Source organism: Sinocyclocheilus rhinocerous, unplaced genomic scaffold (genome assembly GCF_001515625.1).
Source record: "Sinocyclocheilus rhinocerous isolate Xijiao unplaced genomic scaffold, SAMN03320098_v1.1 scaffold604, whole genome shotgun sequence".
NCBI classification, from domain to species: Eukaryota; Metazoa; Chordata; class Actinopteri; order Cypriniformes; family Cyprinidae; genus Sinocyclocheilus; species Sinocyclocheilus rhinocerous.
The window spans coordinates 1,583,807-1,611,395 of NW_015658518.1; the positions used below are offsets into that span (position 1 = coordinate 1,583,807).

Sequence of the window (27,589 nt, forward strand, 5' to 3'; positions counted from 1 at the left end):
TTTTCCTCATTAAAATCATGATCATGAATCATTGATGCCGTACAGATTGTTCTGTCAGGACAGGTTTAGAATTCAAAACTGAAATAGGTGTTTCATGCAGTTGTCAGCCAAGAATTCAAATTCACTGTTTTGTAAGTTCCTCAGAAAACTGCCCTTTTAAAAATTGTCTATAGGTTCTGAAACTGATTTGATTGACTCAAACCTGTCTCCTTATCACATTTTAAAATCCCCTTTTAAGATATCCCAACTATGCATGGTTATATACTTAGTTGTATTTTATGATTTGCCTATAGTTTTTTTTTCTTCCTCCCGTCCACAACCCAATCTGAACAAACCTGTGACCCATTTTAATGTCACAACCTACCAACTGAGAGTCATTGATCTAGAGAACACCCTATAACGTTTTGATTTATGACCAATCATAAACCGTGCCTAAGCTTGCTGCTTTTCTCTTATGAAAAAATTAAACATGGCACCTTAAAAGCACAGCAAGCCTTCTGGAACTATGCATGTCTGATTATTCTATAATACTGTTTCCATTAAGAAGGTAAATGTGCAATATACCACCCTATTAAACTCTTTATTCTCCATTTTTCTTAACAAACAGAAAGTTTGCAATCCGATGAGGATGATGGAATGCAATGCAAAAATGCTGAGACTATTACTTGAGCATCAATGGCGAGCATGTCAGGTTCATGCGAGCGTCAAAAGAAGAAACACCCCCCTCTATAAATCTATTGGTGGTGGACTCCAATGCTCTGCTCACGAGGCTGCAGTTCTATTTGGGAAGTTGGCAGCTCGAGGCAGAGGGGCTTTACTCTCGCGACTCTGGAATTATGAACAGCGCTGGTCTGACCAGCATCTTGTTTTGAACATTATTCCCACTGATCTGAGACCATGGAGTTCGGAACCCGCATTTTCATCGCATTCCTCGTTTGCCAGGTAGGCGCGAGAGGTTTCATTCCGTTATGTTCAGGAATATCGCTCGAGCTGGTTCTTAGATTTATTTTGCGTTAATTTAGTGTCGGGAAAATTGTGAAATTAATTTGTGAGCGCATTGCACGTTTTTACAACTCGTTAAACAGAAAGAGTTGCACTGAGATAATAGCCTACTTAAAGCTGAATGCCACGACAAGTAGAATAGTAATCAGTAATCAGTGTAATGTAACATGTTATTCTTTATTTCTATTTATTTCTTTATTTATCACATTAACGATGTCTATAATGCGTTGAACGTATAACATTAGATGATTACTCCAGTCCGTTCGTGTGATTCAGTCTAATGCACTGGGTTCAGGTGGGTGCAAATCACGAGCAAACTCAGTCTCAGATCGCATCTATATTCCGCTCAGCTCTGAAGTTGAGCGCTCCTTTGGCTCCCTTCATCAGGAGACATTCACACGACGGGCTGACTCACGGAGCCTTTCTCCATTCACTAAAGACAGCAAAGAATCCGTAAATGAGCGAACAAATAAACGATTCAAGACCAAAACAGCGCCTATCCAGTAATTTGAGATCGCTGAACTAAATTAACCATTTAACGAACAAATAAAAGATTAACGATAAATTCAATCTCCGTTCACTTCAGAGAGCTTAAACAATAAACAAGATTAACGAATAGTAATCAAACAAATAAAACAAGAGTCGCTTTATTCATTAAATAAACGAGACCAATAAATAGGTATAACCAAATAGGCTACACTAACCTAATTGACTGTGTCTCTCTTTAATCGTTTATCACTTCAAAGAGATGAAATGAAATGAAACTGGTAAACAAACTCAAACTCTCTAAAATAAAATTAGAGATTAATCATTAGGACAACAGCGCGTTCACTTCAAACAGCTGAAATCAAATAATGGCGCCACATTCACGCGTAAAGAAGTAAATCGATTCAGTTTAAGGCAGCAGATGTGTTTTGAAACATTATAGCTGGTTTTTACCTGGTTTAAGATGGTCATTAGCTGGATCAAGTTGGTTGACCATCTTGGACTAGCAACAAACTACAGCTACATACAAGCTTGAAGTGGTCGAGCTTGCTATATGGACATTGTAGTTGGTTAACCAGCCTCCAGTGATCTTCTTGCACCAACTAGAAAGCAGCTAACTATCAGCCTTTTACAAACTCGTTCCTTTAAAGCTTAGAGCCACTGTTACTTTCGTTCACCTGAGGCTGTTACTACTAATGGACAGTTAATATTGTCATATTCTTTGCATGTGCATTACATTGTGAGTGGTAGTCAGTTGGGGGTGAAAGAGACATTATGGCATCCTCCTGCATTTAAAATGTTGATGGCTCATTTGTAAGCCACTGCTCAACAGTTATTTCCTTGTACAGGATAATGAACAACAGGTGTCGTGGTGGTGGTGGTTCCTCTCACACATTAAATGGCATTATTTTCAGAGAATATGATTTATAATGATCAAACACATTAAGTTGTGGTTCTCAAATGGCCCTTTGAAGATAATATGCATTTGATGGACGTTTTCGGTTAGGTAAATGTTATTATGGATTAGTTAGTAGTATGTAAGGTGATTTATAACTTTGCATGCCCTCAGCATGTGCTACATGTATTATTCATCATTTAATTTAAATACATCTTCTCTGTTGTTTATCACACGGGAAAGCTCCAGGCTTTGTGCGCAGTTTTAAAAAAGACACTCTATCCTTGAGAACTTTGAGAGACCTATCATTGTGCACTTGTTATTAATACTTATTAGGCATTAGTCACATATTTTAGCTGCTCTCGGGCACTTCACTGGATTTATACTTTTATAGCTGTGAATCATCACAATGCTCTGAATCTTCAGGGACTCTGGACAGATTACAGCACGTTCTTTTTAACAATTCATTGTAAGCAAGATGTTGTCTGGCTCCCCTATGCAATAAACCACTTTAAATAGATAATATCCTCATACGATGCTCTCTAGATGGTCGTCTCACCCTCACCATCCACCTGGCCAGCAGTGCGAAATCCCTTTTTTCCTCTCTGGCTCCGTGTGTGATCAAGCGAGAAGGATCTTATTTATAGTCACGCAGGTAGGGCGCCAAGTTTCCCTTGCGTATCGGAGCCTATGAATTCCCCTCTATAAATCCCTGTTTCCAAAATGAAACGTTAAGCAGTCGCGAGTCGCTGCTATGATTCAGAATAAGCGTGGCATACCCGTGAGGTGCAGACATTTATCTTTTGCTCTCTCTCCCCCATTGCTTTTGTGTTTTATTTTATTTACTTATCTATTTACCCAGTTTCCCCCAGCATGGCGTTAGAAAATAGAAAAAGAGAGCGAGAAATGGAAGGAAAAATAATTTCCCTCGCTTGCTGTAAGATCCCTAAGTGGCAAGGGTTCTTTGGAATGGAACATGCAGTCCAATATCTCAGGTAATAGATAAGTCAGTGCAGCCATTTACAGTTTGGAGAGGATGTTGTTCACTCCAGGATGCACATATTGGCTTTAAATCTTGTGTAGGCCACACTTAATGCTTTTGAATTGCTATTTGCATCACTTTCCCCTTTGATGACCTTGTGGCGCAACATGGACAGTGTGCGTTTGATGACTTCGCTGCCACTTATGTGTTACTCCTGTGATTCATCAGTCTTAATGAGAGAAAGAGGCGCTGCTTTAGGGTGGTGTCATTTCTATTTATTGCAAGGGTAACAGGTGCACATCGCTTCAGCCAGGACATAACGCACAAGCACACACACACACACACACACACACACACACAAAATCACATTTCTCTTTAGTCGCAAAGCCTAAAGGCAGTCATGCAGAAGGGCTGGCTTCAGCTGTGTCCACACTCTGTGTCTAGGGTGCTCATCACTAGCTACAGAGTGAATGTGTATATATAGCATCCCTTCTTAGTGAATGGTGAGGTAGGAATTTGCGCTTTAATGTCGAAATGCAAAGCACCTTAAATATTTAAGCGTTTTCCGTTTAGCGTACTCTGTTGAGATCATTCACTTTACATTAGCATTACTTAAAATGCATTATGCTACATTTCCATCGGTTGCATGCATGGTTTCCTCACCAAGGAGGTCTATAAATTAGGTTGGAATGGTTGAATTGGTGTTACGGGACTTCTTGCTTGGTTGCTCTTTTCCCCATCGAAAACTAAATATTTAATTTTTTTTTTTAGATTTTAGTTGTATAGATTTGATATGCAAGTAACATTAAAAATTAGTTTCACCTAAATCAGTGATGCAACAGTGTTATTAACTAAACTATTAAAATCCTTTTCATGAATTGAAATACGGATGAAATAAAATAGAGTATAAATTATGAAAAATTGAAAAATGAAAAAAGTAATAAAAAAGATGAAAACGTAATAAATGACAAAAGCACAGATTAAATAAATTAAAATAAAAACTGAAAATGTAAAAGCTAATAATATAATAGTATTTAAATAATACAAAAGCTAAAACTGAAATTAAATAAAGGTAAACAGATTTTTTGAAAAAAAAACAACAAAAAAAAAAACAATGACAAAAGCACACAAATTAAATAAATGTAAAATGAAAATATATAAATAAAAACTAATTCGAAAATATTAAAAAATACCATAATAGTATTTAAATAATAGTAATTTAACACTGTCTGGGATGCAACAATATTAAAATTCTTGCCAATACCGATAAGCTGGTAATTATTTTTAAGTTATGGCCAATAACCAATAAATAGCCGATATTAAAATTCTATAGTCTTGTCTAAATAAATTAAAAAATGTAATGTAAAAAATTAAATCAATCTTCTGAAATGTTAAAATTGAATTTAGGTGTCATAACATTATAATGTAATGTATGAAAAATGGATATTTACAAAAAGAAAAAATATGAATATGCTTGCAGAATTGGTGTAGTTGCATCCACCAGCAGGGACGAACTGCTGATACTTACTTGACTGTCTGGTCTTCGCAAAGCCTTTAGGTAACTTTGCACTAAAGCACAGACAGAAATTGGGAGGTCTGGTTTGTATTTAACCTTGCAGATGGACTGTACTGTGACTCGTGCTTTCATCTTTGAAGTGCGCCATTAGGAGGACGCTTGTCTTACCAGAGTGAGAAATCTTGATTAATTCGGGCACTAGCTGTTGAGCACAATACGGTAAATGAAGGTCTGGTAATGATGGAGATAATGAGAGCACCCAGTCATTAGCACTGCAGTGGATCTGAATGGTTCGCTCCGTGTGTCGACCCCCTTTTGTACTCGCTACCCATCCTCTACCAAGGTCGCCGCTTTTGCTGCATAGGTTAGGTTTGATTTTGCCTTATTTGTGCAACTCCTTCATGGCTGATATGTGTGCATTCTTGTGAGTTATAGCTGTTGGTGAAGAATCTGTGATTACAGAACAAGTCTACTGGAGGTTTTGTGCTTGTCTAGAGTCTTAGAGGTTAAGGCCCGCTGACCTCTGGCAATTCACTTGGCTCCCAAAGTGGAAGCAGAGTTGGAGATTTATTGTTAAGGCACAAATTTGTGTGTTTGTTCTTATATGTAGCTGGTAAGTTGTGGAGTTGCTGAAGTCAAGATGCTTGGGCAATGTAAAGAGATATCAGAGCAGAAAGATTTGTTTAGCTTTCTGGGCCTTAAACAGTAGGAAGTTAGATTCACTAACTACTACGACTGTAAAAGTTTTGAAGATGCTCAAAAATACTTGCTCACATACACACAGATAAATACTGTACACACAATCATTCTGAACTAATTCAGTGGTTTAGATACTGTAAATGGACTCTCTTTTTCCTCTTTTTGCATTCTCTTTTCCTCTTTCTCCTTTCCAAATGGCTACTTAATCATTTTAAATGATTTATGAACTGGTTTATTATTTGTAAAAATGTTACCAAGTGATATTTTAAATGTTTGCACTGTAAAATTCTTCAACTTCACCACCTTTCTTGCCATTTTTGTTGCATTTCATAATGTTTTTGCATCTCTGCAATCAAATATGGCAGTGTTACATGTCATATGTCAGGTTTGATATCAGATGTCCATCAAATGTCATTGGTTCCTGTGTGTCTCTTGGCCAAATGTCATCTTGCAGTACCATATTTCATGCTACAGTGGAGACTTGTAATTTCATACGTGCACACTCTAAAAAATGCTGGGTTGTTTCAACCCAACATTGGGTCAAATATGGACTAACCCAACTGTTGGGTTAAATTTTTACATTAAATTTTTAACCCAAAAGTTGGGTTAGTCCATATTTGACCCAAAGTTGGGTTGAAACAACCCAGCATTTTTTAGAGTGCATCATTTGAATTCTTTTATGAATTATTCACTCAGCAGAATGAATGGGGGGAGAATGAAAGCTCGCTTGTGTTCAAGTTTGCTTCGTTTTTGAGTGCAAGAGTTGCATTAGAGTCCCCAAGCGTTGATTTAGCAGAAAGAGATCTCACATTGTCAGTCCCATCGTTTCACAACTCTCTATCCATCCCTAGCGCCCTTCTTTCTCTCTGTCCCTGTCTATCTCCTCTCTGTTTGCATAGATCATCCCTCCGTCAGGCAGATAATTGCGAGGAGAGCCTCAAAAGCCTGGATCTTCTAATTCACTTCTCAAACACACCGTGTGGCATGCCAGGCCTGCGAAATGTCCCTGGATCGCCTCGTCCCTCTGAGAGAAGTGGAAATTTCATATAATATTCCTGTATTTGCATATTGATTCATAGTAAATTACTGCTGGAATCTTTTCTTTCAGAATATCTAAAACCGCTCAGACGGCCTAGCCTGCATTCACCAATCCAAATATAATTGCAGTGACTCATGCTGTAAACACGGACGGCTTTATCTGTGACACTGGATTTCCAACTCACTAGTTGGCAGCAGTAATTAATTGAATGGTATCTGTGTGGCGTTTGTCTGACTCTGTGGGTTTGTTGTGCACAGTGACCTGTGGAGCCGGAGGCAATATGGGGATTTGTATCGGAGACATGCACACGTTCACATATTTCACAGCGAGAACAGCCGAATGTCACCGTAAACATGATACGTGTTTATCTGTAGATGCTTATGCGGCACAATTCCTTGTATATTAAAGGGGACCCAGAGAATAGTAATGGTAGGAATAATGGCAGCGTAACAGAAAAGTGTTCTCCAGTGTGTGTGTGTGTGTGTGTGTGTGTGTGCGTGTTGCTTTTAGAAAGATGCATGTTGTTGGGTATGATTGATGACAGGAACAAAGATAAATGGAAGGCTGGGATCTGATTTGTGATAAGCAGACAGGATGTGCCCTGCAGTCCTGACCACCGCTGTTCTGATCTTTCCGTCTTTCATACTTCAAGCTCCGTTTCATCCCTGTGTTAAGACAAAATTTAACCTGTGAATGCTTAAAAATATTCTTATTTATGCAGATAAATGTGGATCTCATGGTCCAAAATTGAAAATATTAGGTGAAAAATGTTTTTCAGACCAGAAAAAGTAATGACAGTGATGTCTTTGATATTTCCGTAGTAAATAGATAGCCAATGCTCTGCTCTAAAATATTTTATTTAATAACTTTTTCATTAAAGCTGCAGTCCGTAACATTTGGCGCTGTAGCGGTTAATAAACAGAACTGTACCGGATAAACACTGGTACAGTAATAAACACTGTAGCCGGAGCTACTTCTCTCTGTTTATGTCTATGACGAATCACGCAGGTACTGGGCTACTCCGCAGCGGTACCTACCCGAACCAGTCTGAATAGTCCGAATATAAACACTTATTATAGGTGTACCGTATAGTGATTCAGAACAAGCCAAAAACACTGTTTGGAAAATGGATTCATGATGTACTCACTTATTATATCAATTTTGTAAATTTTGAACACAAAAAAGTTACGGACTGCAGCTTTAACACAAACACAAAGTTGTAGTGATGCCTAATTTTATTACTGTTCAAAGGTCTATGGCCAGTAAGATGTATGTGTATAAATTAAGATTTTTATTCAGGAAAGAAACACAGAATTGATTAAAAATGATGTAAAGACATTCATAATGCTACAAAAGATTTATTTTTTTCAAATAAATGCTGCTCTTTTGAACTTTCTTCATCAAAGAATCCTAAAAAAATGTATCACGGTTTCCACAAAAATATTAAGCAGCACAACCGTTTTCAGCATTGCTAATAATAAGAAATATTGGATGTTTATTAGAAATGTTAGAATGATTTCTGAAGGATCATGTGACACTGAAGACAGGAGTAATGATGCTGAAAATGTAGCTCTAAATCTTACCGGCCACAAATTTTGAATGTTATTGTATACTTTATATTGGTTGACCCAGTTCGCAAATCGATTAGAAAGATTGATTAATGATTTAAAATTATTCTTAAATTTATCAAGTAGATTTTAGATTTTTTCTTTGTGGAGACACCTAACGTTGAAATTAGTGAGGTCAATTAGTTTGGATTTAGCTTTCATATTTTTTTTTACCAGTATTGTTTTTATTAGCATGCTAGCAGCATGTTTTGCTTTAGCGGTTAGACTTTTTGCAGCATAAAACCCTCTCAAAAACCATCTCTTCAAATTTATCCACCTCAAAGCATTGCCACTCTGGTCGGTTTGTTGTATTTTGTACTGTTTTTTACAACCCGTCTTTTTTTTTAAACAGCTTGTCAAGCTAAAAATAGTCTAACTTTTAAAATAACAACTACAGGCCACTGGTTTCTGTTCCATTCGATTGCGCTCCACTTAGCTCAACGTGTCTTACATAGGGTGACCATACGTGCCATTTTCCCAGGACGCGTCCTGGCCAGGATTTCTATATTGCCTAAAATATCTAGGTTTTGGCTTTGTTTGCTTGTGCAGACCGATCGGTGTATGACATCAAAGTACCATACAGACAGACGGTTATGCTTTCGAAACGCTCTCGAGGTACTTTGATGTCAAACACTGATCGGTCTGAGCCGCACTGCTTTTAAGTCGAAAACACCTAATATGTACGCGTAATTGCATCGCTTTGACAGTAGATCCCACCTTCTCACACGCCATGATTGGTCCATTATGTACAATGCTTGCATGTTATTGGTCAAACTAATTTTCGATCATTAGCTTCAGCAAGCATGAAAACAGGAAAACAAAGCCAAAACAAATCCTGGCCAGGACGCGTCCTGGAAAAATGGCACGTATGGTCACCCTATTCTTGTCGATCCATCGGTTCACATTTAAAAAATAAGGGTTGATTTTTGCTTTGGTCTGAACAAAAACAGCAGACAGGCTTATTGAAAATGTAAATTCCTTTGAGGCAGCAGAAGTGTAGCGTTTTCCCCGGTAACAGGAGTACACAAAGCAGCACAGCACTTGACCTTGAAATGTGCAGTGCTGATATTTATTCAATGAAATCGTAGCCTTTTGAAGTTTAATCATCATATTAATCTATAAAGCAATTCTTTTCTTTCCGTCCACAAATTTAAGACTTTCTTGTACCATTCACAGGGCGCGTCCTGGGAAAATGGCACGTATGGTCACCCTAGTCTCACATAAACTCCCAATTGGGGTCAGGTGAACCCGAAACCAGCCTAAATATTCAGATCTTCTTTAAGAACGATTAATCGACTAGTCATTTAAAGGCAGAGTAAGTGATTTCTGGTAGCAATGTTGATATTTGAAATCACCAAAACAAACACGCCCCTACCCCAAAAGGGTCTTGCCCCTATTTTGATAGCTCCGCCCCACATATACGTACGCAACCCAGGCAACGATTAGTTCTGTGAAACAAAGCAAAACCAATGTTACACCGTGTCTACGGACGTGAGCGGCGCGGCGCAGCAAATCCCCGACAGAAAACTGCTGCGGGGTTCTATTTATGACGTGCTGACACAGATTTCAAATGGTTTTCAACGGTCGTTTGATCGTGTCCAGTGTAGGCAGACTTTAGCTGTTGTAGACACGGTGTTACTCACCTATTGAGAAGAAACAGAGCAACCTCGGCGTCCGATCGCAGGCCTCCGCTCCTTGAGTTCTCTCCAGCGCTGGAAAGCTGATCCGATATTTACACGGGTCCTACTTCTTGCCTTATCGTTCCGCAGACGTTTTCCTCTTTTGTTTTTTATCCGCCATCTCTATCTTTCTGTCGCTCGGCTCGGCTAATGTCCGTCCCATGCACTGAAAGCTCTCTCCTCCACATCACGAGTAGACACGCCCCTTATTGCTGATTGGCTACAAGTTTGTTTTGCTATTCGACCCGAATCAGTTTTCTAAAGTGTTTTTGAAAAATCACATACCCTGCCTTTAAGTGAAGTCCCCCTGACTAGTCAATTTTGAAAATATGCCGTTGTACACCTCCCCATAACCCCTTAAAAATCTGTTTAATAAAAGTCATCCCCGTCTAATATTATAGATTGCTTTCCTCCTCACATAATCTAATTGGACGGTGATATCAAATGCTTTGATCTGCTTCATCTTGGCTCGTTGCTGTTTTTGCATTGACTGCGGAAGATCAAATCAGCCAACTAAACCCTACCTTGACTGTAATCCTTTATTTTCTTCTTTTGCATTGATCTCTTCCCTGTATGACTCACACATGCTTAAAGGAGAGCCTGAACCTCAGCTGTGCTGTGACTAACACCTTTCTCCCTTCTCTAGAGCCGTGTCTCAGACAGGACTTAGGTAACCGGCAGAGACGTGAAGGGACATCAGGTTCCACAGCTCTCTCTCTCCATCCCCTCTTTGCCGTGCTTATTTCCAAAGCGTGGCTCGCTCTGTTTTCTTTAATTTGCCGTGATTCACAGCAGATCGCCTCAGCTAAGTGCCACATCTGAGAGAGGGCAAATCAATCTCTGCCTTGCAATCTCCTCACCCAACCCCCACTCTCAACACCCGCAGTACTCACTCTCACCATATAGATGGCGATATAGTGCCAGCAATTCTGAAGGGACACTGCCTGCCACCAAAATAACAACAACAGGTGAGCATAAGTGCCTCTGAGTGAGTTTGTTTGCCAGAGTTCTGTAAGAATGTTGATTAAGCAGTGTATTTGGTTAGAAGAAGATCAGCAGGTGTTCAGTGCAGCGCAGCGTTACTGTAGGATAGACTTTTGGATTTATTGTACTTGATGGAGCTGTTGAGTAAGAAGAATCAGTTTTTATTTTTATTTTTTTTTCAAGGCTTGGCTCTTCTTCTGAGGGCTAAGGTTCAACTGCCTCGCTGTAAATGCAATCAATGCTTCATTCTAGAGGTTTTTTTGTCTTCACTTTGGAACAGAATAGTGTGCGTGAGTTGTACAAAAACATACCCGAGCAAAATTAGTCACCTCTTTAGCTTTATTTGTTCAGCACAGCAAGTCAAGTGTATTTAGTCTCACATTTGTTTTTAAAACTTCATCTTACATTTTGCTTACTGTTCAGTCACATGTATACGAAGTCATAACTATAAACATTTTTTTGTTTTTTTGGTAAAAAAAAATAAAAAGCTTAAAAACTTTGAGCACAGAAGCATGTTTAGTTTATCGATGTATGCAGATCTACACATACATTAGCGAAAAGGAGAAGAAATGTTTCAGGGACATAATTGGAGAGAATGAAACACCCTACACTGTATTCTGAGCTCTAAGCTCCTCTCTCATAAAGACCCAACCTCCTTTGAAGCATTTCTAAGAAAAGAAGACAAATCCTCTATCCCGAGCAACCTTTTCTGCTCCACGATGAAAACTGGCATGATGCTGATGTGGCAGGGAGCGTTTGTCGATTAGCGTATCAAAAATCTCTGTGTTTAAGCAGCTTTGCGAGGCTATTTTTGGGAAAGGCTGCTGTTGTTGTGGATGGTTGAAAGGGAACATTCGGACACTTTTAAATGTGCATTTCTATAGTTGGGTGTCAGGCGAATTGGCTCACATCCTCTTAACCTGTCACCCACATGCACATGCAGCATGGTGCTGTCTTTCTTCCACATACTTCTTCTTTCTCTGTGCATCTGTCTCTTTATGTCTTCAACCCAGTCACACAAAGTCCCTAGAGGCACAGATTAGTTTCTGCGAAGGCTTTATAATCAGAATTTTTGAAAGGCTGACAGCGCTGTGAAGGCCTCATTAGACCTTGAAATAAAGTAGAATGGATGTACTTTTAATAAAGTATTAAAGTAAGGACTATGCATACTTTAGAAACATCTCTCTGTTTTTACTGACGGGTAAACAAGTGACAAGAACAAAGAATCCTTTGTGTTCGCTTGATGAATCAGACATCGCTACAGAAGTGCAAATTAAGATTGCCTGAACTTCACACATATCTAATGCGGAAAACAAATGTTCCTATTAAAAGGAAGCTGAGATCTTTAATGGCAATTTGCTTTAATGTAAATGTGCATACTAGAATTTTTTCAATCCAGTGCCTATAGAGATCCATTGAAGCCATGTTTCAGGTGTCTAGTTACCTGTACCATTGTTTTTTTGTTTTTTTTAATGGACCATATATTGATTATATCTTCAATAGATTATACTTTCTTAGACCCTGGAAAATGGTAAATGATTTCATGTAAAATAAAAAAAACCTTTCTGATCCATTCTCAAATCCGTACAGTAGAGTACATAGTGTGTAGTACCGTATTGTCCCGAATATAAGACGATGTTTTTTTCTTGGAAATACATCTGAAAAAACGCGGTCGTCTTATATTCAGGGTCTAGACTTTGACATGTCAATAATACACCCACAACACTAGGTGGCGCCAAATACGCATAAAACGAGTGTGCCATGAAATACGTAATGTAATGCGTGTTGTAAAGAGCGCAAGTAAAAACAAAAGAAGCAGAAAACCTTAAAGCTGCATGAGTCGTGACTGTCACGTTAACCAAACTCCCTTTGTGATTTTAAAACGTAAGACAGTACCCAGATTTGAAGACTACAGTAAGATTGAACTTCTACTGTTAATAAGATTTTGGCAGGCTACTATTAGATGGATAGCCTAAATGTCCTAATTCAGATGGGCTACCTGTTTATTTTTTTAATGGTATATCAAAAAGTGTATATTTTTAAAATGTGATTGTTGGTACATTTTACCAGTTTTTACCATACTTTCAAAACAAAAATTAAAATAGGAAAAATATGCAATATGAAAATAATTGAAGACAAAATGTGTTTTACTGAGAAAAAAACAAGATTTGGTTTTTAAAAAGCTTTTTTCCAAAAGGTACATCTGGAAAAAGGGGGGTCGTCTTATATTCGGGTCAATACGGTATAACTTTATGAAAGCAATATGAGCTATATTGTGCTATGGAAAAAAAAGTAGGTCATAAGTCTCTCAATCATTGTTTTGTCCTGACTTTTGATTGGGTGACATTTTAAATGGGTGGGACTTTGCATCAAATGGCCAAACGGGTTTGGTGATAGACCCACAATTAACTGAAGTCTTTTGTATAATTTTATATTGTAACTTAATGTATTCCCCGAACGCTAAACATAACCCTTAAAAAAAATATTCTATGATTGATTTTAGTATCAGTTTATAAGCTGTTTTCCTCACAGGGACTGAAATTTTGCCCCCCACAATGTCAAAAATTTCAGGTTTTACTATCCTTGTAGGGGAATTTGATCTCTACAGGGAATTCTCGGACAACACACAAATAGATATTAGTACATATTTTGTCATTTATTAAGTGTCATCTGGGCTTCTATTTTGAAAATGCATGCTGAACACATGTATTTGCAGCGTACAATATTTGACATTGTTTTTCAGATTTTCTTCACTGTTTCCCTTTAGACTCACATGTGATTATCTGGTTTGAGCAAGCCCATTTGCAAAGTTTAGATTGTGTGGGTGGGATTCCTGAAAATATGCATTGCATTAGATTTGGTTTTCATTAGAATTTCATGTCCTGGCTGTCATATCCTACACGCTTTGCTGGACGCAATTTTACGCTCCTTTGGACCCACATGGACAGGCTGATCCCCACCTTGCTTTTTGCCAGCTATCATACTGTCCATGCGTCACAAGAGCTAGACGGTGATAGACGGCGATACGAATGGCACGTGTCATGGCCTCTGTCAACTTTAAGACTCACAGAGTACACAAACCATCAATTTACCCAAGCGTCCGAGATTGTTTATCCTTCTGCGTTTTGACTAAATCAATGGGAGATAATTTGGCATGTCATGATGCTAATAGAATACGGGATGGACAGGGAACAAAATATCGTCCTCACCCAATTCTCATTGAAATGCCACAGGGTCCTGTTTCACAAGGCAAATACGGACTGATTTTCAGACAGAGTGAAAGTTAACCTTCATAGCACATCTTCAAACAATGAACTCGGTAGCTAATTTAGCCTTGCGCAGACGGATGTGTGAATTCTTGTGTTGCCGGCAGTTAAACTTTGCCAGGTTGTAACAGCAATGCTCACATTGCGATTTTCCATATTTGATCGACGGAGCGAACACATTCACCGTATGCTTCACGAACACAAGCTTCTGTCATCTAAATTTTGCATTAATCTCTTCCAATTAAACCTTGTTTTGCATTCTTGTGTCTTTCAGAGAGCGTACCAATCTGCAGATTTTTGCATTAGTGACAGACATTCCCCTCTGAGCCATCATACCCTACTGACACCCATTCGGCACATAAAAGTGAGGAAAGAATGACAGACACTTGGTCTAAATCTGAATCTGCTCAATGAACATTTAGTACTTTACCAAATAAAGTATCTGGGGGCGACACAGCTGTTGTACCACCCACCGAATGGGTCTGGTGGGGTTTGTTGGCTGCAGGGCTGATGGGCACGTGGTAATTGTGTCCTGAAGTGACCGAGTTATGACACAGCTGTCGTAGTATGCCTTTTTTAAGAATTGAGATTGTGCCAGTGGCATTTCCAGCCACCATCGTACGCCCTGTTGTTTGTGACCCTTAGCTCCCTGTTGAGTTTTACAGGCAGAGTCTTCGTGTGGGTGAATGTGGGCATGTGTTCGTGGCACTTTCATCCGCTGGCTGTATTTTTGGTGTCTCTTAATGAATTTGGATTAAGCTGAGCAACTGCAGAAGCACTTGTAAGTGTAATTAGAAAGCAGTAACAATGAGAGACATATTGTATGCCATGGCTGTTATTACTAAGTATTTTTTGGGACATTAGACAGGAGATGACTTTTAAAAATTGAGGAGGGAGATGTATTGTTAAAGGTGAAATGTGTGATTTTTGTACCTCTAGTTGCACCAATAAATGATTGTCTCCTAACAGGTTTCCCAAAATCGGCAACCGCACTTCCAGTTGTCAACCCTGTCTTCCATTAAGTCAAATAGTTTGGCCCACCCTAAACTCACGCCATTGGTTGAGCCAGAATTTGACTTGTTTAATATACATGAGGACCCGTTCTTTGGTCCAATGAAATGTCAGAAAAGGCTGGGCTATCTGGTGTGACTCATTTAGTTGTTTCTGCTCTGTAAATTTAGGTATTTCAGTGTTACATATTACACATTTACCTTGAGGTGTCACTGTCAATGTTATGTTAGTATTATTTATATACTATTGTAGTATTTATTAATAAATGAATAAATTAGTTTTTGGTAACAATAACAACACTGATCACTATGTTGAATGTTGCCAAATCTGGCGTCCTTTTTTAATTGGCTTGTGTGATAAATGTGTATTTAGAAAAGCATTTTGCCCAGTTGCTTTGGACTGGGGCTAGATCAAGTTGTTGCCCGTGGCATCCATAGTCTCCTAATTGCCGAGGAGACATTATGGAGCCACTTTAGCCCATGTGGCTTAATGCAGCAGAAACAATGGCCATTAAACATGTCCAGGGTGAGAGATTCTCTAGATGTCTGTGGCTGTTATTTTTAGGCTTGTGTGAACAGTGTCTGCGCCTACTCCATGGCCATTAATCCCTCGCTCCTGCGCCTGACAGAATGAAGAAAGTTGCTTTATTTTCTTAATGACCTGTTTACTCAGCCGTGTTTACGTGAAGCTGAGAGGCCACGTTCCTGTGTGTTTTCATTAAACGCCTCTGGATTCCACTTTGCCATCCCAAGAAACTGAGCCGAAAAAGAGACTAATTTTTGCGATTTTGCATTCATACCTGCATTTTTTCCTGTCAAGAGTTGCTCCTCAACATTTAGCGCTGGTTCAGAAAAAGAGATTTAGAACAAAGATGTAGGTAAAAACATAGATAATCATTTCAAAATGTACTGTGTAGAAATGACAGATCTTATTAACTATTGTATTACATATTTCTTTGTATTTAATAATTCTAATAAATTAAATTGTGTATATTTACTGTACCATAAAATGCCTGGTACTCCAAGGAACTCCAAAGAATACCATAGTGTTGCCTTAGTACATGCTCAAAAACACCTTGGTATTACTGTGGACTTTCGTAAGTGGAAAATATACTGACAGAGAACTAAAGGCATGGAGAAAAAAGAGAAGCAAGAAAAAAAAAGACAGAGGTTATACAGGGGGAATATTCCTCCCGCCTATACCCGCCTGCAGGTGATATGCGAAAGGCTTGATTGGGGGAAGGTGAATTGTGGCTCTGCAATGGTTCCTGACAGGCACATCTCTCAGCCATAGATTTACCTACCATCTTACCTATGCAGGGTGGAAGACAATCTGGTGGAGCCAATAAATATTTATATCACAGACGATGGGATGGTTATTAAGTGGGTATTTTGGACTTTCTCTAACTGTTTGGAAGTTGAAGTAAGAGCTAGAGGGGAAAATAAATAACCTAACCAGTCCATTTTTCCTTTCTTTTTTGAAGTTGGAGAAAGGTCATTTATACATGCTGCCCGTAGGCAAACATACAAGTGACAACATTGAAATAAATCCATGTGCAACTCTTTACCTGAGCACAAAAATGCAGCAATTGGGGACATTTTGACTTCTGACTGGAACCTTGTCATATAAAAAGTGTTTAAATAAAAGAAAAATGGCTATAGTGGCAAAAAAAAAGCAGCTTCAAAGGAATAGTCCAGCCAAAAAATTTGCTGAAAATGTACTCTCCCTCAGGCCGTCCAAGATGTAGATGAGTTTGTTTCTTCATTGGAAATGATTTGGAGAAATTTAGCATTACATCACTTGCTCACCAATGGATCCTCTGCAGTGAATGGGTGCCATCAGAATGAAAGTCCAAACAGCTGATATTAGTTCATAATCCACATTTCTCCAAATCTGTACCAGTGAAGGGTCGAACTACTCTACATCTTGGATGGCCTTGGATTTTGTCTGATTTCCATTTTTGCCGCCTTCCTCCAGTTTACATAACATCCTCCAAGTAATTTACCTCGCTATCTACTTCATTGTGTGTTAGCACAGAGATAGGATAATTCCAGCACAGATTTGCTATAGTCACATAGCACAGGTGTTTCTGGGAAGGTGTCCAAAGCCCAAATGAGATCTACAGTCCTCTCATCATTATGGTAGCTTCCGCATTGATTATTTTTATTTAACTTTAGCCATGCTTTCCATCCATATTTGACTCATCACTTATAATGTTGATTAGACGCTCAAAGCATTTCGACCACATAAGCTGTGAGGAAATGATGCTGATGTTGTGTTGGATTTCAGAGCCCATTGCATTTGTTTTCAAAGAGAGAGCTACATTTTGTCAATAATGCTTTTTTCCTCAGGCTTGCTGTTGATTTTTTGGTTTTATGTTTGACCAACAAGACAAAGATAATGTTTGAAGGATGTATTTATTTTCAGAGGAGTGTTAGCAGTGTTGGACTGCTAAATCCATCTTTTAACTCTGACTTAGTATCAGGATTAGGAAAAAGTCAGAATTCATCCATCAGAACTGGCAAACAAGGCCTGAAACACAACCCTGCATTTTATTGGAAGATTTTTTCTTCATTTATTAATTTTTTTTTAAATAAATGGAATGTCATATAAAATCTTTCAAATCAATGCTAGCCATAGTTTAAGATTATCAGCCTCAATTTGCACTGATATGACTTAATATGTTACTTTGAATTATAAGAAAGTAAGAATGATTGACTATGAGAGGGACAACCATACAATTAATATAATGGGCTTTATTTCTTGTGCTTTTACCAGTCTCACGGGTGACAGAGTGGCTATACCTAATGCATTTTTTAGTAGAATGCAAATTCGATGCGTTGGATAAAATCATGTAAGTGGAGTCATCAAGTTAGCATAACTGAAATGGATTAGCTGCTAATCCAATGGTGTATTTTGCTGCAGAGGAATGGAATGTAAATGCACTGATTGAGACAGCACCTTTCACTCTGGCGACTTTTTCAAATGTTTTTGAGAAGGGAGATTAAAGAAAAAAAGACGCTGCTGTTTGATGTTCCGCTCTCGTTATTGTTTTCTGCTGTGGTTTTTATCGCAACAACAGGAGCACAGGGCTAATAGTCAGCCCCGCCACAGGGAATAACAAATCACACTGGTGTTTGAGTTGGTGCGTAGCTGCATAAAGACTCAGTATTTTACCAGTTCCGGTGCTGTTAGAAGGGCCTTCATGCTTTAAAGATGCAGGAGTCTGGGCTGAGAGAGAGATGTGCATTGGTTGGGTTATTGAAAAGAAAACTCGCAGTTTAAAATGAGTTTTGATGTTTAGATTTATAGAAATCGCACTGACTGATTAAAATTAAAAGAAGAAACGTAAGGGAATTACTGCTATACAATAAAAATGATGTGGGTTGTTAACATTTGGGAATGTTCATATAATAATACTAATTAATAATAATAATAATAATAATAATAACAATAATATTATTAATACATTTATATTTTTGTTTGTAAGTATGAGTGAAATACATTTTTGCGTGACCTCTGTGCATGTTGCAACCAAATGCCTATGAATTATGCTAAGATATCATAATGTTGCCAACAAGTTCAAGTTTGGAGGTTAGAGATCCAGTAGTATTCACTTGGGGTTTTCCTTGTAGCTCTCAGGAGTGTCTGTTTACTGGGAAAAGGTGCTTGAGGGATCCATCAGAGAAATTCCAAAGGGACCCAGTTCAGCACCCTGTGGCACACCTTCAAATGCTTGTGTCTGGAAAAAGACAAGACAGCGCAAACACATCCAAGATAAATCCTGGTGATTGTAAGCAGGAAGACAGCAGGGGCAGAGAGACAGATAGACAGGGTCTCTGAGGTTTGATGAGACTTCTGGCCGCTGGGAAAGAGCAATGGAATTCCACAGAGAGATGGTTACCCTTCTATCCCAGAGAAGAGTTCAGGTAGGGTGAATCTTGTGTGTGCACGTGTTGGGGAAAACAGAAAGAGAGCGTGTTACAGAGTTAGGCCGGTGTGAAAGGACGGTCCAAGGGGATTGCTGATTAGACTGTAAGAGAGTCTGGAGTGTGTCTGGGTTTTTAGCATCTCTGTGCAGCCAAGTTTGAGCTCCAGTCCCTTGAGTCCTGTATTAGGCGGCGAGTGGAATATAAACCAACAACACTTAGCCTCTTCACGGACACTTACTGTAATGTGTGTCACATTGTAGCAAAGCTGTAGACTGGTGAGTCTTTGATTGTAAGAAGAGAATGTGAGCGGACTAAATGGCGGAGTGGACAGCAAATGAAGAGCGCAGCTGTTGAAGACTCTTTCTGAAGGTGACTTTTCAGGGATATAAGCTCATGATTTTCCAGTAAGCCGTGGAAGAAAACCCATATGGAGCAATAAAAACATATATCTATATGGATAAAAGAGTGTCTTATGAAAATGAGACTGCAAGCAGTAACCAAGGTGATGTGTATGTCTTTGGCATATAAATTATGATTGAATAATTTCCCTTGAGCTTTTTGCATCCTCCTTTCATGAGGTCAAAATAAATTCTCAGATGTGATGCCACACTGAAAAGACAACATCTGAGTGTATAGGAACTAGGCCTATCTGTAGTATAAAAATGGATCAAATGATGTGACCTTAATGTGCAATAGTCTTTTTCCTTTAAATAACTGTTTTCAATTTTAATATATTTTAAAACATAATTTATTCCTGTTATGGCAAAGCTGAATTTTCACTCATTACTCCAGTCATCAGTGTCAGCCTTCAGAAATCATTCTAAAGCTGATTTGGTCTTTAAGAAACATTTCTTGATACTATCAATGTTAAAAATGGTTGTGTTGCTTTAATATTTCTGAAATAAAAGTTCAAAAGAAGGTTTTTTTTCAAGAACTTTTCAAAAGTTCAAAAGAATGAAGAGTTGACACTACTTAGAAAATATCAAAGCAGCTCGCTGAAACACTGACATGCAGAGGGTGTTTCTGTCATTTGTATCAATTTTACGTCTATATGAGCTCTTCATATTTAACATCATTTGAATAACGGGTATGTTTTCATTTGTTGGTTGACACTTACTCTCGGACTGCCTGCCAATTAGAGTCCATCATCTCTCAAACTATTACGCGCTATGGGAAAAAAAATGCATATATAAAAATAAAACAATTTTTTATCTCAGTTCCCCCTTTAATGTCAGTTCCCCTGGCGTTTTTATTAAGACATGTTCTGCCAAAACCACCCACTCCCGTGAATGTCCTTAACACTTGCGTCTCGCTCTTCATTTTCACTGCATTTTTTGTTATCCTCCATTCTCTCCGTCCTCTCACTCCCACGTTCTCGCTGACCTCTGTAATCATTGTATCGTGGTGCCCACCTGTCCAGTTCATACGTCATCCTTATGGATAAGAATACGCACAGAGCTGTCGTTACTATCACAAAAAGAAGCTCTCTGCATAGCCTGAGAGCAAAGGCTTCCACTCAGAGCTGTGCTTTATTAGAGAGACTTTGAAGCTCTTTTCACTTTATATTTGTGTCTCCAAGCGAGCTATACAACAATATACTCAACCGTGAGAGATAAAAAAAAAAAAATTGAGTCACAGGAGAAAATAGTACTTACCTGCAAGCATGTCTTGTAGGGGTAAAATTCACTAGTGATCTTTTTAATACTTTTATGCTTTCCATAATATTTTAAGGCGTCCTAAACACTCCTGATGCAATTTCTAAGGCAGCATTGCATGTATCCCTCACCAATTAAGCTATACCAGAATGCATTAATTAGGTCAGTGTTGAAATGTGTTTGTAAAGTGAATTCTAGATATGCTTATTTAATTTAATACAAAAAATAATTCAAAACATTAAATAAAGATTAAATATGTGTGCCATGCATGAATAAGTGTTAACAGAATTTGTGGCTATGTAGATGATTTCAAATAATCTATTTTATATATATATATATATATATATATTATTTACTAGGAATAAATAACATTTTAAAATATATTAAAATCAAAAGCAATTATTTTTAATTTGTAATATTTCACAATATTAATGTTCTTACTCTATTTTTAGTCTGTTTTGATCAAATAAATGCAGCCTTTTTTTAGGTTTCACTTAAACATTCAGCCGACCCAGATTTTTGAAACCTCCTGGTCTACAAAGCTTTAGAAGTAATGTTATTTGTTACAAGTTAAGTACATTTATTCACAACAATCTATCTATTAGTTTTAATTGATCAGTCAGTTGGTGCAAGTGTATTGATTTTATAAAGTGACGAAAAGCCGGTACAATACTTTAGTGTATCTATATTTTCCACATTCTTTAGTACCCTGTTGGACTCCTAATAGAGCTGAGAATCATCTGTATCTTGCCTGTTCCATTATGTTGACTTCTGCCCAGCAAAGCTGCGCCTCCCATCCTGACTATGATTTAGAAGTATTCAGCGTAATTATTCCCTTTGCTTTTTGGCTGCATATTTATCTTTGTCTTGGCCTTGTACCTCACAGCCATCCAGTCTCACCAGCTGAGGATAAAAGAACTGCAAAGAACTACTCAACCCTTTTAAATGGATTTCAGGACTGATGGGGGCGAATAGTAGGCTTGAGACTGATGGAATTAACCACTGCTGGATTACAGAGAGATTCGGTGGTGTGGGTTGGTGTGATAGATGGTCCGAGTTATTGCCATAAGGTGCCAGATTGAGCGAATGCTCAAGAAAGGAAGTGAGGGTAAGAGGCTGAAGTTGGAAGAAATAAGAAGGTTGAGAGGAAGGAGGGGAGAGGAACGGTTTGTCTGCTCTGTGTGAGCGATTGAACAATGCACGGATGGTTGGGAAGATGAAGGTGGCTTCAGTGCTGGAGAAAGCGTTGCTGATATGGATGCAGGAGGTAATTTATTCTTCCCATCTTGAGCAAAGCTTACTTCATATCTATTGCCATTTCCAGCTGAAAGTAGATAACGGGGTGACAGGTTTTCCAATTGACCGAAAGTTCACACACACATTTCAGAGCTGGACTTCACCACTGGTGGCCAGAATCATTGATAGAAGAGAGTTGAAGAGAGATTTGCAGAGACTTGACATCTTCCACAGGTGGGCTGAGGCAATGCGATTCTACATAACATTGATCCATCCATGCAAAAACCCAGTTTACGTGCTAGAATCTGTTTGATTAAACAGAGCATCTCTCATCCAAAGTTTTCTTAGGACTGCAGTCGAAGTGCTATTGACTGCATAGACGAAATGTGGAGAATCTAGTAATTGTCACCCTATTCAAGCCTATTTCAGTCTAAAAATAAAGTATTTGCCAGATAGTTTCAAATAAGAAATTGTCAGATTGTGAGATAAAAAGTCACATTTTAATATACAAAGCCATAATTCTTAGATGTAAAGGCACATTTTGACATAGTCTTAGTTATGAGACTCGAAGTTCGAGTTAAATTTGACATAAGATGCGTTGTAAGACATTAAAATCTATTTAGTTGTATAAAGTTGAAGTAATGAGAAACATACTGTAAATTGGAGATATACAGTAATTAACTTTTAATTAAAAGTATTTAAAAAATGTATCCACAAAACTATTAAATTGCACAACGGTTTAAAATATTGATAATGCTTTTTTGAACACCAAATCAGCATAAATTATAGTAATTTCTGAAGAGTCATATGATACTGAAGACTGGAATAATGGCTGATAAAAATTCAGCTTTGAATGTATTAAAATAGAAACAGTTATTTTAATTTGTTATAATAGTTCACAATTTTACTGTATTTGTAATCAAATAAACACAACCTTTGGTGAACTAACCATAGACCTTTGAACAGTAATGCATAAAGAGCCATTTTTAGAAATGTGAAGACAAATTTTGAGACATGAAACTGTCATACTATGACATATAAAGTCACAACTGGAGATGTAAAGTCACAATTACCTTTTTATTTGTATTATTATTATTTTTATTTTTTATTTAACGCGTAAATAGGCTTTACGTTTTTTTTTCAGTGCTGTCAAACGATTAATCGCGATTAATCGCATCCAAAATAAATATATATATAAATACAAACATATGCATGTATATGTTTAAGAAAAATGTTTGTTTATATGTTAAATATATTTATATATAATATAAAATATAAGAATATGAATATATAAATGTATAAACGTAAATATTTTAAAAAGATATGTGTGTATTTATATATACATAATAAATATACACAGTACACATGCATATATAATGTAAACAAAAACGTTTTATTTTGGATGCAATTAATCGTGTTTAATTGTTTGACAGCAGTAGTTTTTTTTTTTTTACTCTTGTAACCCCCACATGAGAAAATAAAGCCTAAATTTTATGAGCAGGTAAAATCATATGGCTTATGATATATAGTGCTAACAGATGCTAGAACATTGCAACTGGCCTCAAGTTCCAAACCCAGTTCACGGTCTGCTTAGCACAGCCCACAGTTGTGAAAACAGTTACTCACTTCACATTTACTACTTGTTTCAAGAAAAGTTTTTTTATTTTTTTTGCCGTAAATCACAAGTTCCTGTTTCCTGGAGAGTCAGGCTTTGAATGAACATTTACAGTGTGTAAAGAAGAACCTACACACACTCATAGCACACACTCACACTCTCGCGGTGAGTGTCAGCTGTCCCTTATCTCTCTCTTCCTCATCATGCTGTTTTTTAAAAATTCAGTGGGCAAGTAGTGCCTGGTACAACAGTCTCCCATCTTTAATGTGCTTAAAATCCAACACCTTGCTTTCCAAACCTCAGGGTACATATCTGCTCAATTTCACACCACAGTCCAGAAGAATGTCCTAATTCAATTTGAGCCTGTTTAAGAAAGCAGGAGCTTCCCGTCTCCGGGGTAAGTTTATCTCTGAAAGAGGCCAGGCATGTCAGATTTGAACAACGACACACTGCCATTTCCCATTAGTAGCTAGAATGAAGTATGTAAATCAGTCTTGGGGGCTCGAAGCCCATTAGGATGACCCAGCAACTCACCCGACAAACACCCCGCAACCATCTTTTGCTCTTAGTTACTGCAAGGTCAGCTGTTCTCTGAAAGCTTGTGTTGCAGGACTCCTAATGCTTGTGTGTGCTGTCTTTCAGCATTACCTTCAGGCCGATGACAGGAACCTTATAACTTCTCATGGTAATGAGAGCTTCACTCTCGGCAAACTGATGAACGGTTTAAGCTCTTAACAGCATGAACAGAGGAGCCAAGGACGGTGCAGCTAATCCAAAGGGACACTCCATAGATCTGTTTTATGTTGTTTAGATGAAATGTAACTGCATCTGGATGCACAGCAATGACATTTTTCATGTTTTCATTGATGATCTTTTGCATGACATTCAAATATGAGGCTTACACTAGTACAGACAAAAGTCGGGCGATGTGGTCCCACTGACATTTAGATGTTCATATGATACCGCCCTCAAGACTTTGAAAGGGTTTAACTGGGCAGCAGTTGGGAGTTTCTGTTTCTGCAATTATCCTCATGTTTAAATTCATGCCAGGTTAACAAACCCTGCTGAAAAGACCAGCAATGAATTTCCATGTTAGTCCAGACTGATTTTTCTTTTTAAGCTAGTGGAGATGGGGACACTGTCTCGTCATCTATTAGAAGTGAGACTTCAAATTATTTTGGTTATTACTTTTGTCAATCAATCCCTGTTAGGATCAGATGTTGTATAAATTATGAAGGGCAGGTGATGATCAATAGTCTTTAGGGTGAGTGCATCATAAGGACTGAAACAGTACACTTATACAGTTGTGGACATAATACTAGTACAGTCAACAGTATGCTAGACACTATTACAAATGATCTACAAGGAACCTGTATACTAGTGCCAACATTGTGAAAGAACTGGCTCCATTTAATTTCAATTTATGGGATTGGAATCTGAACTTAATTACAGACACTGAATTGAAATCAGTCTGTTTATCTATCATCCTATCTGTCTAGAGATTTTTTTTAAATTTAGTTTGTTTTCTTGATTCTATAAACCTAAAAGACAAAGAATTATTAAACTTTACAAATTTAGATTTTCCTTTTAAAAAATGTGCTAATTTTTCTTCTATCGATTGTACTTGACAAATTCATTATTATTTGAATTTCATTGTTTATTGTTTTTGTGAACCTTAAAGACTCAAAGGATTTCGAATTTTGACAAATTGAGCGTATATTGTCAAAAATATTTCTTTAGAATTTTGTTAGTACTATTAATTCTATAAAACTTAAGACTTGAAGGATTTTTAAACAAATTTCCTTGAATTTCAACTGCTTCTGCATTCTTTGTGCTACTTTAATTAAAATTCAACTTTGAGTTCAATTCAGTTCAGATGTGCTCAACCCTGACTAATGCAGTTATAGCATTTATGATATGGCGCAGTTTAACATTTTGAAAAATTGAATTGACCCCTGAACTCTTTCACAGTGTGCTCATAGTCCCAGTGCGCCAGCTTGACCCTGTGTTCACAATGACAAATACATAATTCAAGCTTTAATAGTTGAATGTAAATAATATAATGATGAAAAAAATTCCTTTTTCATTTATCAAGCCTCAGCCTGCTTAGCTTGCAGTGCTCTGTGTAGTTCTCTGACATGATGAAGGTCGCAGCTTTGACTGTTTTCTTTCCTTGGTGCATTTTGCCGGCACCCTCCATGCCTGACCTTTGGCTCCTACCTCATTCACCGTAGAGGTCAGGCTTTGAAATCCTTTAGTGGGCAGCTACATACGGATCCACTCACATGAATGTGACATGCTATTGTCAGGGTTAACCACCAACCTTGCGCAGCTGAAAGCACCTGGAGACCCCAAACCTGCAATGACATTTCCTCACTGATCGTGTGCCAGCCTGCATGTCATTTTCTTTTGATACCTCCCCTTCCTCCATTGTGTGGGTGTCTACACAGAAGAGACAGCTTGGCAGGGAGATGGAGACGTGCACATAAAGAGTGGACCACAGGCATTTGCGCGCACCTCTGTCGTCTGACTGCCTGGAGAGGTACGTGGGTCTCAGCAGACGCCGGGTTTGTTTGCGCCGTTTATCAGCAAGGTGCAGTCGGTATGTGCCCCGTTCAGCTTCTGCAGATGGCTCCGTGCCTGTGTTTGTGTGGGCGGGAGCCCATCGCTGTCAGTTTGGGGGGCCTGAGGAGGTCCTCTTTCCCTGTCTGTTCTCCATCACAGGCCTCCGTTGTTCTCCATTCATGCTCTGCTGGGCTGTGCTGTCCTGAAGAGTGCAGCAGTCAATTCACATCTCCAACAACCAGGGTTGTGCGCCATTCAGAATAGAATTGAGAATGTCCTTTAAATTCCATTTTAAGTCTAGAATTTGAGTTGAGGCAGCAACAGGATGCAAGATTGTACTCGAGTTCGAATGTAATTAAATTGGGTTGAAATTCAAAGAAATTCATATAGCTGCATTTGAGAAATGTAGCTTTTGTAGTAACAAATAGATCTGAATTTATTGGCTTTACAGTTGGCTTGACAAGTTTGAAAGTTTTTATATTATAGATTGAACTCTAAGTTGAATTTGATTTATGTAGCAAACAGAATGCAGAAACGCAAATCGAAATTACATGTAAAAAAGTAGAATTCAAATTAAAAGATGATCAAATAACAAAATTTGTAAAGTTAAAAAAAAACCTTTAAGGTTGAACGTTTGACAAATAGACAAACAAATTAATGGATTGATGATAGACAGATACGTTATATATACAAATACGATATAATGGTAATTCTTCTCTTGTACATTCCTGCTCATCTTAATATTTATTAAGTCTACAGTATACTGTCCTGCGCATTTTATTTTATTCTTATTTTTTTATCTTACTTTTTCCATACCTATATTTATATATATTTTTCTTGTGTTTGTATTCTTTAATAATTGCACTGTCCATTGAGCGGACCTTAGATCTGAATTTATTGGCTTTACAGTTGGCTTGACAAGTTTGAAAGTTTTTATATTATAGATTGAACTCTAAGTTGAATTTGATTTATGTAGCAAACAGAATGCAGAAACGCAAATCGAAATTACATGTAAAAAAGTAGAATTCAAATTAAAAGGTGATCAAATAACAAAATTTGTAAAGTTAAAAAAAAACCTTTAAGGTTGAACGTTTGACAAATAGACAAACAAATTATGGATTGATGATAGACAGATACGTTATATATACAAATACGATATAATGGTAATTCTTCTCTTGTACATTCCTGCTCATCTTAATATTTATTAAGTCTACAGTATACTGTCCTGCGCATTTTATTTTATTCTTATTTTTTTATCTTACTTTTTCCATACCTATATTTATATATATTTTTCTTGTGTTTGTATTCTTTAATAATTGCACTGTCCATTGAGCGGACCTGACTTACATTTCACTGATGGTCATATATTCTCTATATAACCATGTATGTGACAAATAAAAAAATCTTGAATCTTGAATCT

The 27,589-nt window shown here is 37.8% G+C and overlaps 1 protein-coding gene across 1 annotated transcript in view; it reads left to right on the forward strand.

The window, feature by feature from the left end:
* The first annotated feature begins 754 nt into the window (after nt 1-754).
* Nucleotides 755-27,589, forward strand: part of LOC107722459 (cadherin-13-like) — a 313,349-nt gene continuing 286,514 nt past the window's right edge. The window contains exon 1 of the mRNA XM_016530814.1: nt 755-942. Coding sequence (XP_016386300.1) covers nt 898-942 — 45 coding nt within the window. The 5' untranslated portion in view covers nt 755-897. The remainder of the gene's footprint in view (nt 943-27,589) is intronic.